Below are 19,800 nucleotides of genomic sequence, written 5' to 3' on the forward strand. Positions count from 1 at the left end.
TTGGAGGCAAAATGCACCAACCCACAGCGAAAGTTTATTAGAGTGGAGTGCCGATTATCCGCACCCCTCGGGCGCGGGCCGTCTCCAGGGGGTTGTGGATGAGAAGCATGTTCGGATAAGGGAGCAGTCACACATCGATCTAAAACTATCGCTATACATTTTGACATTTTGACTCCAACCTGTTGTAATACATCTTGTGCCTCGCTTCAATGGTGCTCTGAGTGGCGAAAATCAGCAAAAATCTCGAAAAACCAGCCTGATCAGGCGATCCGGATAATTGGTCATCCGGATAATTGACGTCTGGATAATCATTCTACTGTATATTTAAAAAAAATGGTTCACCCCAAGATTTCCGCATCCGTAGGAACACCCCCCCCCCCCCCTCCCTTCCCCCAGGATCAAGGAGCAGATGCAGCTCCTTTCAGTATAAGGAACCCAGGACATAACATAATTTCTCTTCGCATCCGGTATACCTTTTCTAGGAACATGCATACCCATGTTATTACTAGTAAACCTCAGACATAGAGGACCTCGCCTATAAAGTACAGATTTCTGATTGTTTCTTTTGTCCCTGGAGGTATGTAATACTGGAGTTTTACTGTGAAATGAGAGTTTGGGATACAAGCCGTAACAGCAATTCCAGGCCATTTTTCTAAGCTCCGAATCCTGGCCACTTTTCTAAACACAAACTCCTGGCAATCCTACTAAACACCAATTCCTGCCCAGCTTACTAAAAGGCAAATGATGTAGAAGAAGTTGGCAGCTCATGCCTTGTCCAAGTGCTGGCTGACCAGTACTTCACTGACTGATGGTTGGCATCTGGAGCCCGTGAAAAGTATGTCACTGAGATCCAGCTTCAACTGGGAGCTGCAGGAAAGCACCACTACCTGCTTGCTGTATGATATGTAGTCCTGGTGCAACACACCCAGTGGGCAGGCAGATTTACCTGTGCCTATGGTGAAGTAAAATAAAGCTTAACAAACAATGCACCAAGCGCATGAGCAACACCATAATCGTCCATAAGGTCTCGAATCATTCCCCCCTCCACCCCCTCGCAATCATGAGTTTAGATACTGTAAAAGCCATTACTCTAACGAGGCGCATATATAACGATTTTCCAAAATTGACTAGTTTACGTGTACCAAAGGTAACGATTCTCACTCATTCTCAACGCTCAATAGGACAGTATATGTATCGATTTCTGTATAACGATTTCTATTTTAACGACAGATTTCTCCTCGTTAACTCGTTAGAGTTAGCACTTCGTTCTATATATAATTATGGCTTTTACAGTAGTGGTTTATGTGCGTACCCCGTAACTGCAGTATCGTGTGCATGTGTTTGGTCCATCATGACTGTATGAGTGTTTCTTGCTGAAGGGTATGAATGGATGCCATGCTAATCCTGCTTCTTAATTTGTTTTTCGGTTTTGCTGAAGGACTTGGCCGTGAAAGAAGGCAGAAAAGATAGTCTGGTGCCATGGGGTGGCTGTGCAATCAAGTGGAATGCTGTCAATGATATTGCCGAACCTGATCTTGCAGGGATTGCTTACTCGTTCTTGCCACTGCCAATTGCCACCGGACTGCCGTTCCATCTGAACGCTTGCCTTTCTGTGGCGAAAGACCGCCGGAGCCTGGAGCATACGAGTGATGGCAGCTTGAAGACACGGTGGAACGAAGCTGTCCTGTCTGATGTCATTACACATGCATATCTACACCTGCTGGAGAGCATTGCAAGTCACTCTACGCAAGCGCAACCAGAGCAGCGCAGTGCATACGGACAGTTGTTTCCCGCCACCGATGGATCCTCCATATTCTCGTATCGGGCGCTTATCGTTGCCCGCTTCTACAACATGATATTGCGCAATGGCAGCTTTGCAGTTTTCTGGTGTCCAGCACGGGGACAGTGGATGACGGGAAAGGAATCACTGTTCCTGGTCGACTACGACAGGTTTGGTGACTGCTATGACCATGCCGTGGAGTTACTTGCCGGTCTCGATGTAGCAGTTGTCGAGCAGCCGGTGTATGTACGTCAGGAGCTGAAGAAAATGTGCTCGCTGGTTGACAGCGACTACTCAGCAGCAGTGCAATCCATTGACTTTCAGACGTTCTACACTCGTTACTTCTTTCCTCAGTGTGAGCGCATACCGCACGACAGTCATGCACAATTCCTCAAACTTCTTCTTGCTCAAGAGGAAGAGCACTGGAGTAGAGGGCTGCTCAAATATGAGAAGTGCATTCGCTCAAGCTCAGGTCGTATGGTGAGATGCAGCCAGCTTGTTGACCGAGAATCAGATTTGGCCGAGCTGTACACAGATGATGATGGGAAGTTCGCTGCAAAGCACTATGACTTTGCACCAGGGCATCTTCTTGTCCTTCGGCAATGTGGCATGATTCACGAGAAGCTGCCCAATGAGGAGATCATTGGCCGGGCAAAGTCAGTTTTGGATGTAAGTCGTGACTGTGGAAAGGCACGAGCGCATCTGTTGCTGGTATTGCTATCAAGACCAGGATATATTGGGCAAACCAGCACAATTAAATCTGAACTGCAACACATTGAGTTCCTGCCGGTGGCGCCGAAACCTGACACCTACCACATGTCTTGGGCTGGTGATGGTCAATCATTCGTCAGTGCCGCGGAGTCACAGACTGTGGAGTTCAAACACCTGGCAGGATCAGTCCAACCATTGGCTGATCTAAGTGTAGGTAAACGGCAGCCTTCACGCCTGGCCAAATGTTTGGGCTACTCCACACCTACACTGAATACAGTCCTCGAACAGCTGGACATAATGTTGTCAGAGAACAAAGAACTCCAGGAGAATATTGATGACGAGGAAGCTGTCTTGCAATGCTTGCAGAGAAGACCAACCGCAGTGCACCAAGACAAGCCGCTGCTGAGGTTTCTCCGTGAGGCCTCGTCTGACATCTTTAAATACCTGGATACAGCAGTGTGCGGATCAGAAGCGGCACATCCCATCGACGCCACCACCGAGGAAGAACTGATAACATTCTTATCGTCAAAAATATGGTTTTGGCATGGCAATCGGTTTGTCTCGATTGAGACACTGAGCACAGGTGATTCTCCACTGAGCGGCTATCCTCCGTTCTTCAACTCCAGTGACAACTACAACAAGTACCCGAATCTCTGGAAACTGCTTCGTATCGCGGATACGTACAATCCCGCATATGTACGGAGGGTCATGTGCATAATCTACAGTGTGTACAAAGCAAGGACATCTACTGGTGAGGAGTATGACAGGATCTGTAAGCTACTCCGCGAGTTAGCCGAGCAGCTAGTAAAACCAGGCCCACTGGCCGAGGATGCGCGGCGCAGCGTTGTCCTGCCAGGCGCGGATGGGTGCCTGCACTACTTGAACCAGCTGACGTTTGACAACACACCCTGGCTAAACAGCGCGGAGAAACGGTCGACGGCTGATGGATCGGCCCTTGTTTTTGCGCATGGTGATATTCCATGGCACCTGGCAAAACGGCTGGGCATGGAACATGCCTCACACAGGCTAGTCGAGTCCGCAGGCATGGATTTTGGTCAGCAGGAAAGGCTGTGCGATCGACTTGCCGGCATACTGGAGAAGTACCCAGCAGACATTAGCATTTTCAAGGAGCTGATACAGAATGCTGATGACGCAGGCGCAACTGCCATGCACTTCATTCTGGACACGCGTGTTGACTATCCAGATGAGAGGCTCTTGAACCCAAACACAGAGTCATGGAAACAACTTCAGCACTGCCCATCACTCTGTGTGTATAACAACCGGTCCTTCACGGACAAGGACATTGAAGGCATTGCCAAACTTGGAAGTGGCAGCAAACGGGATGACCCAAAATCGACAGGAAGATTTGGAATAGGGTTTAATGCAGTGTACCATCTGACTGACTGCCCCAGCTTCTTGTCTCGTGGAGCCAATGGAACAAACCTTTGTTTCTTTGATCCACTGCTCAACTTCGAACCTCATGCTACAGACGCCCAACCCGGCCGACGCTTCAAGCAGACAACAGAAAATGAGGCACAGTTCTGTGATCAGTGGGAGCCGTACCTGGGCACGATTCTCAACAATACAATGGCAAGTGACGGCGAGTCCACAGTATTCCGTCTTCCATTGCGAGGAAGCTACAGGACCGAAGCCAAGATTGGCAGGGATCCGAAAAGTTGGACAACATCCAACGTTGAGGCTTTGTTCCACGAGCTGTGTGAGCATGGAATTGAACTGCTGTTGTTCTTGAAGAATGTCGCCTCCATTCGAGTGTCAGTGCACACCAAGGCTGACGGCCTAGACACGTGGTACAGGATCAGCAGAGAGCGCGTCACCGAGGAAACCAGCATCCCTCGGGGTGTGCCTGAGAAAGCCATGTCTATCCACTATGTGCAAGACACCTGCCTAAAAAAACAAGATGGAAATGAGAGCAGAGAAAGGTGGCTGATGATGAATTGTTCAGGCGTGGATCGTATGCACCATTCCCCAGCAGCAGCAGGAGCCCTTAGCCTGGATGAAGCCATCACAGAAGGTCATCGCCATGGACTATCACCAGAAGCAGGTGTGGCCGCTAGGTTGCCTATGCTGGCATCGCCAACCAACCGCATCGAATGTGCCACTGGCAAAGTGTTCACAACACTTCCAACACAGCTGGAAACTGGCTTCCCCGTTCACGTCAATGGAAACTTTCTTCTGGATGACTCGCGCAAGCACCTGGACACGGTCAAGTCTGGTGCTGGGGGGATTCGTGCTTGGTGGAATGAATGGCTATTGCACAATGTGGCGTTACCTGCCTATCTCCAGCTACTTTCAGAAGCTCGTCAATTCGTCACCTCGTGTGATAATCCACGCGGTGCAACTGGAGACGCAAGAGCAAGTGGCCCGTTAGTAGTAACACCATTATGTGCCCCTGCCGGACACCGGGGAGAAGTCTTCACAGCTGCACCTCGCCCAACCATGGCGCCGGCGTCCCTGGACTGGTACTACTCTCTGTTCCCGCGTGATGACAGTACGACAGGGGACATGACATTGTGGAAGCTGCTCTGTAATCGCCTGTATGAGGAGCTCGCTAAGCCAGCGTGGAGAGTTTTGGCCAGTCACCATGCCAACCCAGCCGTATGGGAACCGTGGAGACCCTGTACCGGACCGGAGTTAGGCGTGTTTCATCGTCAGATGCATAGAGAAGAAACAACGCTATTCCTACTTGTTGTTGGTATTGGTGTTCCCTTGACACAAGCACCATACTGGCTGTTGACGGAGCTCAATGTGGACTCACTGAGCAACTCCACCGACATGACAAGTCAGCAACCTCATGCATTGGCATTCCAAGCAGCATACACTGTTGGCAATGGAAGCTCACGGAAGACACCGAAAGCTGTTGGCACTGCGATATCACCAGCATACCTGCGTGAGTTTCTCCGCATTCAATGCTCTGGGAAGTTGGTTGCTGAGCAGTCACTTGGCGTCAACAAAGCAAATCTCGAGAATGTTGCCAAACTTCTGAACTATTGTTTGGATCTGTACTCCCAAATGCCTTTGGTACATGAGATTGATAGACTAGCAACGGGTCTTCCGCTTCTTTTGACGCAGTCCAACAAGCTGAACATATTTGGTGCAGCTGGCCCTGCAGTGTTGACCAAGTTTCCTTCTCTGATTGCTGACCGTCTGGACACTGTAGTCAATGTACACCTGATCCAGAAGTGCCCAGTCCTACGGGAGCTGCTGTCCTTAGAAGGATCTAGTTGTGCAAGACCGCTATCTCTGGGTGATATTGCCAGCAGCGTCCGAACACTGCACCCATGCCTGTTGCAAGCAGCACCGGTGCAGCACCTGGTGGAACATGACAGCCTGACAACCTGGCTCGCAGATCTGTGGGCGTTTATTGTCACAGAACACTTGAGATCGACATGGCACACTCTACGAGCGTCTGCTCTCCATGCTGTCAGCTTCATTCCAGTAACAAGCATCCAGAACGGCCAGCACATTGGGCTGTTGGTCTCACCTGAGAAGGCTGGCCGCATCATTCGGTGCAGCGACAGAAGTGACCGTGGTTCACCTGGACAATTGCTCACAGGCCTTGCCAAGCTTGGCATGTACTTGCCAGCATTCAGCAGCCTACTAGAGGACGCTAGTAAGATAAACAAATGCTATAACATCACTGCAGATGGCTGTACTCCAAAAGATGACTATGTCGAATTGATAAGTCAACTTGAGCAGGTTAGTTTCTCTAGTGTTCCCAATACACTGACCTTGCTTGAAGCAAAGGCGGTGTTGACGAACTTCGTTGGCCTGAGCCGGAACTCCAGGAATTTGTCACACTCACAGCGCCAGCTTCTCTGCCGTCTTCCAATCTATCCTGCAGTTGGTAACAAGGCTATTTCACTTGCCGGAATGGAAGGCTTTTTTCAGATGGACGATAGATTTCCCAGAGCAGGATGTGATATGTGGTGGCAAGCTCTAGATAAGTCTGTAGTGGTGCTTGAGAAGCTCGACCCAGACGTCGAGTCGTTCCTGACGGAGCGCCTCACTCTACGCAAGATAGATGAAGTGGAGGTACTAGTCAAGCTGATCATACCAGCGCTGATGCGAATGACTGAAGACGATCGTATCGAGCATGTGCGACACATTCGAGATAAGGTCCTACCTATCCAAGAAGCTTCTGAAAAGACTACAATTGTGGAACGACTGAAACCAGTTCCATTTGTGACTGCAGAAGATGGTCAGCAGAGACTTGCCAGTGAACTCTTCAAACATGGCAGAGTGTTTGATCTATTTGTCGATCCACTGTTCTTTGCGAGTGAATTCTGGCATGGTCATGAGTGGCACAGTGGTCATGAACCGCTCCTTAAAAAGCTCGGCTTCACTGCAACTATTGGCAAGACACAGTTCATTGAACTCGCCAAGAGTGTCGAGTCGACCTGGTTTGTTGGGTCGCCAGCTCACGGTTTGAAGAAATTGTCAAAGAAGGAGAGTGTTACAGCTGCTGAAGAACTCATCGGACCGTTCAATAAGCTCAGTAGCCCAGCGGACGTCGGTGATATCAAGTTTGTGTTTCCAGTGACGCGGCAGCACTTCCTACCGAAGCTTCTCGGCGACTCTGGTGGTCGGCAGCTGGCACATCTGTGTGACGGGAGCCGCCCAGTCTCACTGAGGGCATCAGTGCCACACAAGTGGTACGACATTGTCTGGACTGTGCAGCCAGTCTGCAGTGAGCTGTTCAGGCTTGACAGCGGTGTGTGCAAGCAGCTGGGAATGAACCATGAGCCAGACCTGGATGTGGTGCTGGCACATTTCTGCAACCTGATGCAGGCACTCACAGCTAGAACATGCACTCTCAGTCGTATGGCCGATGGCTGTGACGAGGATCGAGAACGCCTCAAGAACATTATCAAGCAACTGTATACATACCTAAATGCCAAGTGTCAACAGGCGGATGGGAACGTGGTTCGCATCCGGAACGCCTTGCATGACAAGCCATGTATACTTGTGGATGATAGTAAGTTGCTCTTGCCACCTGGACAAGTCACTGAAGCCAGTCTACAAGAGGATTCTACGCACACTGAGCCATACCTCTCCACGCTACCCAGTGACTTTCTCGGCAGTTTTCCACATTTGATGTCCAAGAAGTGTCTCGACATCTCAGACCATCTCACAGCAGGGCAATGTGTACAAGCTTTGCAATTGATCAAGCATGAACACGAGATTGAGAAGAGCACGTTCGACATGAATAAGGATCCTAAAGTCTATCACCTCATTCAGTATTTCTTCAAGAAGCTCTTCAGTTGCTCGCCAAGTCACGAGATACTTCTGAGACCAATAGCTATTGGCATCAAGGCAACACCTGATGGACCTGAGCGTGCTGGTGAAATATTCTTGCCATCATGTACTGCTGAAGAAGGCAGGGAGAACTGCAGTACTGTCAGTTTTGTCAAGGCATCAGAGATCGTGATGAACAACTGGCAATACTACTTTCTGAGAATGTCTGCTTCCAACGAGCTTCAGTTCTTGCCGACATTTGATCTGAAAATGGAAAGCCCACAAGCCCGAATGGCAAAATCCTTCGGTGTACAGTTGCTGTCTGAGGTGGCGTCCGAGGAGTTTGATGATACCGAGGTCGAATGCGATGCCAACCGAATCTTTGAGTTCATGACTTTCGAATATGCACTAGGATCAAAACCTGAGGAGTTACACGGTGTCCTATGGAATATGTTGCACATGTTGAGGTCATCTGAATTCAGCAGTGGCATCAGGCGCCTTCTGAAACACGCTGAGAAGGATCCGAACAGCTGCAATAGCAACTTGGAACGGCTTCGGAGTGCTCGGATTGTTGTTGTGCGCATGATCCAGACTTTTCTCAAGTACAATGGAAAGACTATTGTGGGCAGTGAAGAAGACCAACCGTGTCACTACAAACTTAATCCCCGTCTTACAATCTTCATCCGCAACGAGACGGCGCAAAGCGGTGCTGCGCAGGATTCGTTCATGACCGGCCTGGCCATGACGATCAGGAACATAGTGTGTGGCAAGGAGAACCTTTTGTCACTCGAGTGTCTTAGAAAAATGCTTTACTGCGATGAGCCGAGCAAGATTGACACCACCTTGACAAAGGCGCGGATAGCTGAGTATCACGATGATGAGGCAACGAAACGCATTGACTATTCCCAGCCACCTCTTGGCGAAGAGGTTCCGACTGACCGTGGTTTGTTTGATCCGTCTGAGAATCCAGAAGAGCTGTACTTTGGAAAATCTGAGCTGGTGATCTTCCACAATGATCAGGAAGATGTTTATGTACTTGCGAAAATCATCAGAGAGACAACTCCAACCGGCAATAGGAACCGCCTAACAAGATCATTCCTGATTGATATTGGTGTGGACGACGAGATTGCAGTCAGTGTGAATGACTTGTATCGCTTTAAGACGCCACTGGATCGACAGTCCGCCGAAGCAGTGGCTCAGGAACTGCCTGTGGCGATATTCACCGGGACGCCATCAGCACACAGTGGGAGGACTGCTGGAGTTACCGACGATGCAAGCCAGGGCAGTGAAATGACTATGGACGAGGCACGGGCAAAGATCAAAGAAGAGCTGCGTGCGGTGTTTTCCGTCAAAGATGAAAACGAGAGAAAGAAGGTTTTCCGTCGCATGCAGATGAGGTGGCATCCTGACAAGCATCCAGGACAGGAACCTGTGTACACCAAGGCGTTCCAATACTTGATGAATCTTTACGAGCACGTGTCCAAAGGTGGATCTATTGACAGCTTTGATGATGATACGTCCAGTGGTAGGTCTAGTGACAGTCGAGACTGGGCACAGGACTACTCTGATCTGTACAGTCGCTTCCGGAGAGGCCGGCGTCGGCCCTCGTACCGTCAATCGTCGTCTTCACGTGACAAGTGGCGACGCAACCGGAGTGGTGACTATCATCAATTCTTCAACACATCTAGATCAGAAAGATCTCACAGGTCTGCAAGTGAAAGTTCTGACACAGGGAGCAGGTAATCTATGGAACTATTGTTTCATTAGGGTATGTGTGTGTGGGGGTGGGGGGGGGGGGGGAGGGGGTGGTTAAGGAAATTTTAAATATGCCATTGTGCAATGACATAATTTGCACTGTAAACACCGGCACACAGCCACCTGGGCATGGTTGTGTGGAGTGTTGAAAAGTGCATTCTGACCGAGCACACCTGGGCATGGTTGTGTACCGGTGTTGAAAAATGCATTCTGACCGAGCACTGGCCGTAACTAGGAATCTCCAGTAACTCAGAACTCACATACTTCCTGAATGCCAGGAAACATTTGTAAATGAGCCGAGCCAAGATAAAAGGTGGCTAAGGCATAATTTTTGGAAATTTCTTTTTTCATGCCAAAGTGATGTATACCTATCCAACTTCCATCAAGGAAATTTTGGTGCCCATCTGAAATGTATGTCCATAAATAAGCATACATTGTGCACATGTCACAGAATGGCTGGTATCAATGACACTAAGGATTCCAAGACCTTCCTAAACTCCAAGAAAACGTGGGACACCAAGTAGAGACAAAGCTCAGCAGGTGTGCAAGCAATACAAGAAGAATGGGCACTTGTGTTCTAATTATAAGATCCAAGAAAGAAGAAATAACAGATCTACATTAAATTTTCATCATGTCTCATGTCATTTTATCACGCAAAATACGAATTTTCATATCATTCATCATGATGTTGTGACTATATGTTTCGCTGCGTTGGGGAACGTCGCATCTTACCAAGACAGTCCGTAATACTCTCTCCAATCACCTATGCCAGGATGAATTAATCCTTTCATCTAGCTCCATTGGTGTACTGCCCTCGCACCTACATATACATGTAGGTCCAGTAGACTGCACATCGCTAACAAGCGGCACTAGTTCTTTGTCCGTCCTAGTCCATGTCATTCTCCTTCCCTGCCAAGGATACTGGTAGAAGGCGCCACGGGACAATATGCCAGCAGGTAGAGTCAATGCATCGCTTCGTCGTGTGGCACTATTTCCTTGAAACGAGGAAATTTTGGAATCCAGTACGCCACGTCATGAATACTAAATTGAAGGTAGCCGAAACAAAGTGAAACATCGCAGCAAGAGCCAACTCACCAGGCCGCTTGTCAGAATAATAGTCAGAAGGCTTGTAGACGTCTCCCCATAGCTACACTCGCCGCTCTAGTCGTGGCTACGATAAGAAACACAGCCACTATGAATGAGCGACTCTTCCTCGTCAAGTAGGTTTTGGCGCACACGGATACAGAATGTCATCCTGCTCACCTCCACATTCTCTAGAAGCCCCATTACGATCTCTGGCAGCGCTGAGGAATCCCCACAACGATGAAAGAGGGAACACTGAAGAAGTGTTGCTCAAACATAAAAAGGCTGCTCTCTTCATCCGGTTGCAAACTGGAAAGTGAATATTTTCGCGATCGCGCTCGAGTACACAAGTAGAATTTTGCCAACTGTGACGTTTTGGTGATTTTCTCGATTTGTTGGCAAAACACGAAGCCACTTTTTAGCTTGGCGCGGCTCAAATGTCAATCAATAACGTTTGGCCCAAGTTGGGGCCGTTTTTTCCGTTGAAATGCCAATCTTTGTGACTCTAGATGGGTCAGAAAGTTGCCCGTTAGACGGCGGTACCCGGATTAGGGATATCCGGATCTGGGTTTTTTTATTGTACCCTTACAGCTTTTCCTGCAATGGTGGTGCTGGTATTGGTGGGGGCATTGATGGGGGGGGGGGGGGAGAGGGGAGTGGGTGCAGGAGTTCTGGTGGCGACAATGGCAGCGGTGATGGAGAAGGGGGATGGGTGCGGGTGGCGCTGGTGCTGCTTGTGCTGCTGTGGATGGCTTAAGGTGTGGGATTCTGCCACTGTCGGTGTTGGTGTTTGTGGCCTTTGTGGTTTGTGTGATGTTTGTGGTGCTAGTAGCGGTTACAGTGCTTTTGGTGGTAACTACTTTGAAGTACTACTTCAAGTGTCATGCTGTAGATACAATGCCTTTTCTGTTGCTTGTCATGACAGTGCTGCTACTTCAGAACTGTGTCGGTTAAACCGCCGCTTACTTTGTTACTTGTGCTGTTGTTTTGGTGTATTGTGACGTTACAGGGCGGATGCTGAGCGCTTTCTTGCACAGGCTCGCTCAGACCTGAGTATTGTGCGAGAGCAGGTCCGGTGTGCGCTGGACAAGAACAACGCGCTCGCCTGCTTTCTGGCTCAGCAGGCCGTGGAGAAGGCGCTGAAGGCCGCCCTGTGCAGCTCGGACCAGGGGCTGACCGAGGCCAACCGCAGCAGCAATGACGTTGTCACCCTTGCCTTGCACCTCCGCTGCACAGCTTGTGAAAACGTGCTCGAGCTTGCTCAGGTTGTTTCGCACTACTATACGGCGACTCGCTATCCAACTCGGAGCTCAGCGCATTCCAAATTACCTTTTGAGAGCTATTCTGTCGACGATGCGCACAAAGCGTTAGAAGCTGCAGTGCAGATAATCGACATTACTGACAGGTTTGTGCGATAATACACCCCCCCCCCCCCATAGTCTAATGTTTTGTGGATGATTAAATGGTATTAGCTACGTATGACACTAGCCAGTGATGTCACTGTGTATACAGTACTCATGTGATTAGAGCCCTATCCTGTATAGTGCTCCACTCCAGTCTCTAAGAGCCAGTGAAAAATAAAGCTCTCTCTCTTGAATAGTGCCCCCCCCCCCGAGCTCGTAACCAAGCGCATGTGCAAGTTTGGTGTTCCTTTGCTAATAGTCTTGTCCATGTCATTGCACTGGCGGTTTCGGGATCAGATCATAGGTTCTTGTTGCCGTTTCTGTTGCGTTGTGATAGTTTACAATAAACGCACATTTACCAGCATAGAAAAAGTAGTGCCTTCTTGAATAGTGCCCATCTGTGATGGACATCGAAAAAATAGTGCCCCAGAATCGCGCGAGTACGGTATGTGTGTGGGTGTTTGTGTGTGTGTGTTTGTGTGTGTGTGTTTGTGTGTGTGTGTGTTTGTGTGTGTGTGTTTGTGTGTGTGTGTGTGTATGTGTGTGTTTGCGTGTGCGCACGCGTGTGTGTGAGTGTGTGCGTGTGTGCGTGTGTGGGTATGTGCGTTTTTTGTATGTGATTTAGGTTTTGCAAGTCGCGTCAGAGTGGTGCATCAGCTGAGAGCCAGTCGAATACGGAGACGGATGGCTTCCACAGCACACAGGTAATATCAGGGACACCCGCCATGAAATAAACTGGACCTTGCCAAGGGGAATTGCCTGGCTAAACTGCTGAATTTCAATGGACATGAAAATGGTTGATCCTGAAATCACCATTTCTGTGGATGGTGGTCCCCGTCTTGCACTGCAGTTCTACGGTACTGGCCGGAGAAATCTAACCTCATGAATAAAAGCGGCTTCGGGCGACACACAGCCCTAGCACTACACTTATGGCTCTGTGTACTCAAACGTGGCACTGCTATAAATTATATTCATGAAGTTGAAGTTCTGAGTGGGTCTTATCAAGAGAACAGTGTGCCATTCCGGTCTATGGGATACAACACCATTTCCACCCCCCCCCCCCCCCCGCACTCGGCATTGATTTTCCTGCGTTATCCCAGGTACCAGATGCAAGTACATACCCCTGACTCGCATGTATGCAATCTCGCTGCCCGCATACATGTATGAACCATCATCCACCTGTGGATCCACATCAGGGAGTACTTAAAATACGCGTTTTTAGTACTTCCTCATCCACACTGCCTACTGTCTATGACTATGTACAGGGCTTGCAGTCACCTGTTACCATGGTTACCCCTCATCCACTGTTGCAAATGTCGGTTAGTTTTCTTCGTTACTGGAAATAAGGGAATCTTGTAAAATCTGGAAGCTTTCGCAATTTCCACGATGGGTGTGAACACGCAAAAGCAACTGAGCCGGCGTGAATCATGTAACTGTGGTACGGCTGAAAGCAAACAACATGACTTTGTAGAAACCTGGTTTTGTGTGAGGATACCCAACCTGTATAGAACTACATGATTGTACTAAGTTTTGTAACGAGTCGTATTATGTATGAAAGAGTTCAACGGGTGAAGCGCGCACATCCAAGCAAGAACATGTGTAGAACGCACAAAACGCACGAAATCATAGTTTTCTCCGAAACCATAATGCTTGTATGCTGAACAAGGCCCGCTTGTTGCATGCAGTTACAATACTCCCCACCACCCACCATTGGCTATTTCTTGTGTGCCATAGTATTCGGAATAGGACTGCAACAGGATATTCTTTATGGCTGAGGAAATTGGAATCCCCGGTTGAATCTAAACGAATGAAAGTCCTCTCGTGAAGAACATTCTAGGACCGTTGAGAATTATGACTAGTAGTGCATGCAGTTCACAGCGCTTGTCATGGCATATTTATGAGTGTCATGTTATTATGATGCAGGACAATACCATATTCCCGCAGAACATGTATAAGTCTCGCTGGAGTTAGGTGTGCAGTATATGCTGCACCCAGATATTTTTTCACAAAATACAAACATCGACTCAGTTTATTTGACCATCGTAATATAAGCCGCAGCGACGATTTTGGGGAATTATGAGTGTTTAAACTTTAAAGTGTGGCTTTTGCTCCGGGAAAATGTGGTGATCTGTGCCTGAATAATCTACGTGCTACTTTTGAAAGCAACTCTGGAGAAGCATTGCTATTTCACTTTGCGTTACCATTCTCATCGTTTCATGCTCTTTGACGTGCATTTCCTCCTTTCCAATTTCCCAGAGTGTATCGTAGATCTTGAGACTAAGCATGTTCAGAAATCTGGTATCCAACTTTCCTAAAGCACATAACCTTCCTTCGCCTGGATTTGGAAATGAAAAGTAACAGAACCGTTGTTGAAGCCCTAGGGCTAGGACGTTCAGCCATTCGCGGGGTGCTGGAGTAGAGGAGGGCTGTGTAGAAAAATGAAGAGATCACCCCCGCATACCCATTGCGCGAAATCACGCGATACCTGTACATTTTCGATCTGCGGGATGAAGATGACGACGTCCATGCATCAGGTATCTGGGGGTAGTAAGATACTGGTATATTACTACTCCACGCCTCAAATCGTGCTGTCAAGCGTATGCGGAGGAGTGTAGCATGCCATCCCTTACACTTTCCAGCTCAGGGTTACCCTCGCTACCAATGGACGAAATTTCAGGGTCACAGCTTGCGCAACGGCTTTGTCCTGTTCGAATGGCCACTCGACATACTCAGCACAAATTTTCTATTGCATGCATGCACAAAATGTTCAACTTTCGTATTATTGGCGACTTTACCACCGTTGTGGAGGCTGGTTGGTGAGGAGCAGGTAGCCATCCTTGTGGAATCAAACACATGGTTCCACAGTGTGGCTGATTCCGCAAGAGCCAGGTCCATACGAGGAACATTCGCTTTGTCTTTTGCCATCGAAGTCGACCCTTGAAGCGGCATGGCTTGACCCTCACCAAGGGTGAGTTCCGCGACGGAATCCACTTGCGCTACGGCTGGCTTCCACAGCGACTGCCATCATCTTGCAGCTGTGGAGCCACATTTTCAGTCGCTCACGCTTTGTCTTGCCCCACAGGGGGGTTTCCGTCGGTGCGGCACAATGAGGTGCGTGACCTCACTGCCCATATGCTGAAGCGAGTGGCTCACAATGTCTCCGTGGAGCCCCACCTGCAGCCGGTCACTGGGGAGCAGTTCCGGTATCGCACCGCTATCCAGACTGAGCAGGCCCGTCTCGACGTTGCGGCAAGTGGCATCTGGGGTGGCCGGTTTGAGCGCACCTTCATCGATGTGAGGGTTTTCAATCCTCATGCGACCCGCTCAAACCGCGCCACCTCCATTGCTTCCTGCTACACCAAGCACGAGAAGGAGAAGCGGCGCTGCTACGAGCAACGTGTCCGCGACATAGAGCATTCGTCGTTTGTTCCGGCCATATTCTCTACCACTGGTGGTTTGGGCAAACACGCGGAGTCGCTCTACAAGCGGATAGCTTCTCTTCAAGCCGCGAAGACTGGAGAAGCATACAGCTGTGTTATGTCTTGGGTTCGATGCAAATTGAGTTTTGCCCTACTCCGGTCCAGCGTGATGTGTTTGCGCGGATCCCGGAATCTTCGGCCGGTGCAGTTGGACTCACCTCCCACCTTGGCGGTTGCTGAGGCGGGCATTCGCATTTGATACCATTTGCCTCTGGTTTTGTCTGTATTTGCTTCGTCTCACGGTGCTCTTTTCATCCTACTACTAGTAGTTTTCAGCCCGCTATCGGGCGGCTGCACTCCAGCTCTGCTTTGCACTTCTCTTAACTTCTTTTTCCTTTGACTTGATCATTGGTATTACATATAATTATCATGCTCTAAAGAGCCGCGTAAAAATCAAAAAAAAAAAAAAAAAAAAAAAAAAGTAAGTCACTTTCCTTGTTCTCAGTGTTTTTTACGTTCAACGTTTCTGAGATTTTTGAATTATTCACTTTTCATTCTTTCATAGTTTATTTCTTCATGTTCACTGCCTCACTTGCCTTCTGATCTGGAGAATGTGATGGAGGTGACTGTTGATTACTGCCTGGTATAACGGTTGTCGTGCTGTTGCTGTATTTCCGTCCTGCTCGCGACGTTGTAGATCACAAACAATTTGAAATCACATGAATTGTACTTACCGTCGTGCGTGCGGTATTAGGAAACACTGTGCAGATTAGATCGTCGCAATGTATCTATATGTGTGTCTGGTCATCCTGTGCCACGCAAGATCTCCAACCAGACGCATTCGTCCTCGGCCCTGTTGATCGATTGTCCACTCGTCTTTCCTTGAAGAACAATCGATTAAAAAAAATCGAGCTCGAGGACTTTTTGCAAAAAAACGGCTGAAAAAAGGAAGAAAAAAGGGTGCTCAGAATGAGATTCGAGTACACAATCATGGTCCCAGCAGTTTATGTGGATGTCGCTCATAGATGCGCGATTTCGCGCAATGGGTATATTCTAGAATGACTGTACGACTGTTGATCTCTTCATGTAACTGTTGATCTCTTCATGTAACCGAACCATTGTTGAAGCCCTATGAATGCATGACTGTTGATCTCTTCACTTTTCTACACAGACCTCCTCTGCTACAGCATCCCCGCGAATGGCTGAACGTCGCACTAGCAGCAGAATCAACCACAAACGACAGCACTGCCTCAATGCTGACACACCCTCCAGGTGCGCTGCCACAAGGCACACTTTGCATTAGGCCTTATTTGGTGCATGGCTCACGTAAAGTTTGTCGAAAGAGCTGGCCAGAGGAAACTGTGTTGAACTCGCAAATGCAGCTGCAAGAAACCTCACTTTGCTAGTGGTGTGGATAGGGCAGTTTCCTCTCACAAACCTAGCTTGATCTGCCTCAATCGGACCCTGTCCGCTATGCTGCTATGGGAGGTTATCAAGTGGGTGGATATGTACAGCTGGTGCAATTGCCGATCTGCAAAATGGTCTCCGGTAATGGGGTGCACTGCTATATGCTACTATACACTACTATACACTGCTATACACTGCTATACACTACTATACACTACTATACACTACTATACACTGCTATACACTGCTATACACTGCTAGGTCATGCAAGGATACAGTACTGTTGCGAGTGTTGGTCGCCGAAGAACTGGGGGGGGGGGGGGGGGTCGACTCCAAGCCTAGACCGTCCTTTTTTCATGTATAGCAGTCTATGCCCAGTTGAGTCCCCGTCCGTGCATACATTGGTATGCTGTGCTTGATGAAATTCTAGCCTGGTCGTTTTTCGGCACTCCATACTTCGGCGCCCGACAGTACTGTGGACTATATCATTGTGAGGGTGTCCATATTTCAACCGGCCCGTGCCATTGCCGATCACTCTGATCGTAACACTTGCTTTGCTGTGTGACTTGCTCTGGAATGTGCTATCAAGAGAGTGACAAAGTCATGACACCGAGAGTGTGCAGCTTCTGACCTTTCTGCATGGGTATCTGTTGCGGCGAAACTTCCTGGAATACATCCTATTTGGTGCAGATATGCGGCGGGAAGTACATCTGAGCTGCAGCTGTACAGAAAAAGACCTGCTTGAATACTGCTTGTGTGCACTACATTCCTAAATGAATGATGTAATCCAGGAATTTCGTGGTGACAGCACCCCTTACGATCTGCACACTCATCATGTACTCTTGACGCCATGCAATAATACCTGTGACTGATCCTTTTCTGCCTGTCTCTTGCCTTGCCCTGCCAACTCTGAAGCCCCAGCGCAAAGAGACTCAAGGAAACTTAGTGTTGATGGACAAGAGACATCGAGCTACAGGACACGAGACTCAAAGCTTCTCGCGAAACCCATGCTCCCATGAGTTCTTCACTGGGCACAGCAACCGTGATGCTGAGCACACAGCTGCGTTCGGCAGTATGGTCAAGACAAGACGCACACGCTGCCAGCATCCACTTTTGGGAATCGAGTCCAATAGTTATATTTTGCACAGGCTATCCTTACAGCATGTACTGCATGCGTACCGTGTTCCTCTATTTCAATTTTTCACCTAAGGGATGCACGTCTTGCCTCCATTCTGGCTTGTAATTCATCGATTTCATTGCATTCTATACATTGGGAAGGCTACAGTGCAAGGTCCACGCATGCATGCCCTGCTGCTTCACTGGATCTTCTTATTCATATGGCGCATCGTGCGCAGTGCACTGTCGTTCTTGGGATGAAAGACGTTAGCAATATGTACGGCTTTCGGGACTTTTTCTTCGAGTATTGACAACTTCCCGATCAGTAGTCAAGGTCTAGCTAGCTGAGATTGCTAAATGACTGCATAACCATGCACACACATTGGAATTCCAGTTCCGAAATTACTTTCCACCTTCCTACAAAATAATATGCATGTATAACTGTGTAGTTAAGACATGGTCAGTTCAATACAAATCCATTAAATTTGTTTATTTTGTATATCAATGGCAACTTATTTTTCAGTTTCTTGTGCCACAAGTATCAGTGCAATGCTTATCCACATGTACCTCAAGTTACGCATCAACAGCACTGTCATGTGGATGCAAACGTGGAAACTCCAGCCCAATTTAGACAAGACAGAAGCCATGTATATTTCTTCATCCCCTCCTGATCAACCATTATTCTTCCCTGACTCGACTATGCCTATCCGTGTTGTTACTCAGCACAAACATCTAGGTGTGATGTTTGACTGCAAACTCTCTTGGGCTGCACATGTCAACTGTGTATGCAAGCGAACCAGTTCAGCCTTAGGGGTACTACAACCACATTGCACTCATTTGCCCATCCAGTGTAAACTATTATTTTATCAGTGCTATATTCTCCCTATATTCGACTATTGCGATACCGCTTGGTGTGGCCTTTCTGACACAACTCTGAGCCAATTAGAAGTCCACCATAGATTTATACTTAAAATTCTTTACAACAAGGATCGATGTTTTCCTTCGGATGCCCTTTATCGACTTGCACACACTTCTCCTCTCTCCGTTCGTCATAAGCACCATCTCTGTACACTGGTTCATAAGATATTTCTTCATAAAACCCCTTCACACATGATGAAGTACAATTGGTTTTCGACAAGCTCAACCCGTAACGCGCTCACCCTGCCTCTTGTTAAGTCAGCCCAGTATCTAAAGTCCCCTTTGTTTTCCGGCTACTCTCATTGGTTATCATTACCATACGGTCTGAAAACTTGTTCTTCTATTGGTCAGTTTAAAGATCTACTATCACAACTGAACTAGACGCAATAATTATCATCGAAGAACATTCTCGAATACCTGGGTGATGCACGAATTTTGATAGTGCTCACTTCCGTTAATCGTTTTTCTTTGTAATTTTCCATTCATTTTCTGCTTTAATTCATATTTGCTTTGTTTTCCTAGCTTACTATTGCCGTGGCTGGCTCAACGCCCTTTTCTCAGGGGATTCTGTCCCTGCATTAGCTATGCTTGTCACATGCTATGAGATTGTGTCTAATAATAATAATAATAATAATAATAATACCCGTACATGATGGATTATAGATTTCAATTTTCTTTCACTACCAGGGTGTCGCAAACGTGAACATGTATTTTACAACTTTCCATAATTATGATCCTTTTCACAGGGCTGAGCGATGGCACAATGTCTAGTTGAAAATTGTTTGACCTTCACGCACCGACTGTTCACAAACTGGACCAAGACACAGGCCTGTACTCCTGTCTGCCCTCCCCACTAGTATCGATATACTTGTTCAATCGTATTCTCATTATTCTGCATCGTGTACACTTGTCTGTTGATAATCCTACCAGATGCATTATTTAACTCGGATGG

General features: G+C 48.1%; 1 protein-coding gene across 4 annotated transcripts in view; it reads left to right on the top strand.

Annotated features, from left to right (window-relative positions):
• The window catches only part of LOC135811871 (sacsin-like), a 35,949-nt gene extending 16,354 nt beyond the window's left edge, over positions 1-19,595 (top strand). For 2 of the 4 annotated variants that reach the window (XM_065325113.1, XM_065325132.1), the window contains 4 exons: positions 1,439-9,486; positions 11,595-11,990; positions 12,614-12,692; positions 17,730-19,595. In XM_065325113.1, the coding sequence (XP_065181185.1) occupies positions 1,439-9,486; positions 11,595-11,990; positions 12,614-12,692; positions 17,730-18,023 (8,817 nt within the window). In that variant the 3' untranslated portion in view covers positions 18,024-19,595. Of the gene's footprint in view, positions 1-1,438; positions 9,487-11,594; positions 11,991-12,613; positions 12,693-13,253; positions 13,308-16,578; positions 16,680-17,729 lie in introns of all 4 variants that reach the window. The other 2 variants (XM_065325119.1, XM_065325127.1) reach the window with 2 other exon arrangements.
• Positions 19,596-19,800: the final 205 nt, after the last annotated feature.

Source organism: Sycon ciliatum, chromosome 1 (assembly GCF_964019385.1).
Source record: "Sycon ciliatum chromosome 1, ocSycCili1.1, whole genome shotgun sequence".
Taxonomy (NCBI): Eukaryota; Metazoa; Porifera; class Calcarea; order Leucosolenida; family Sycettidae; genus Sycon; species Sycon ciliatum.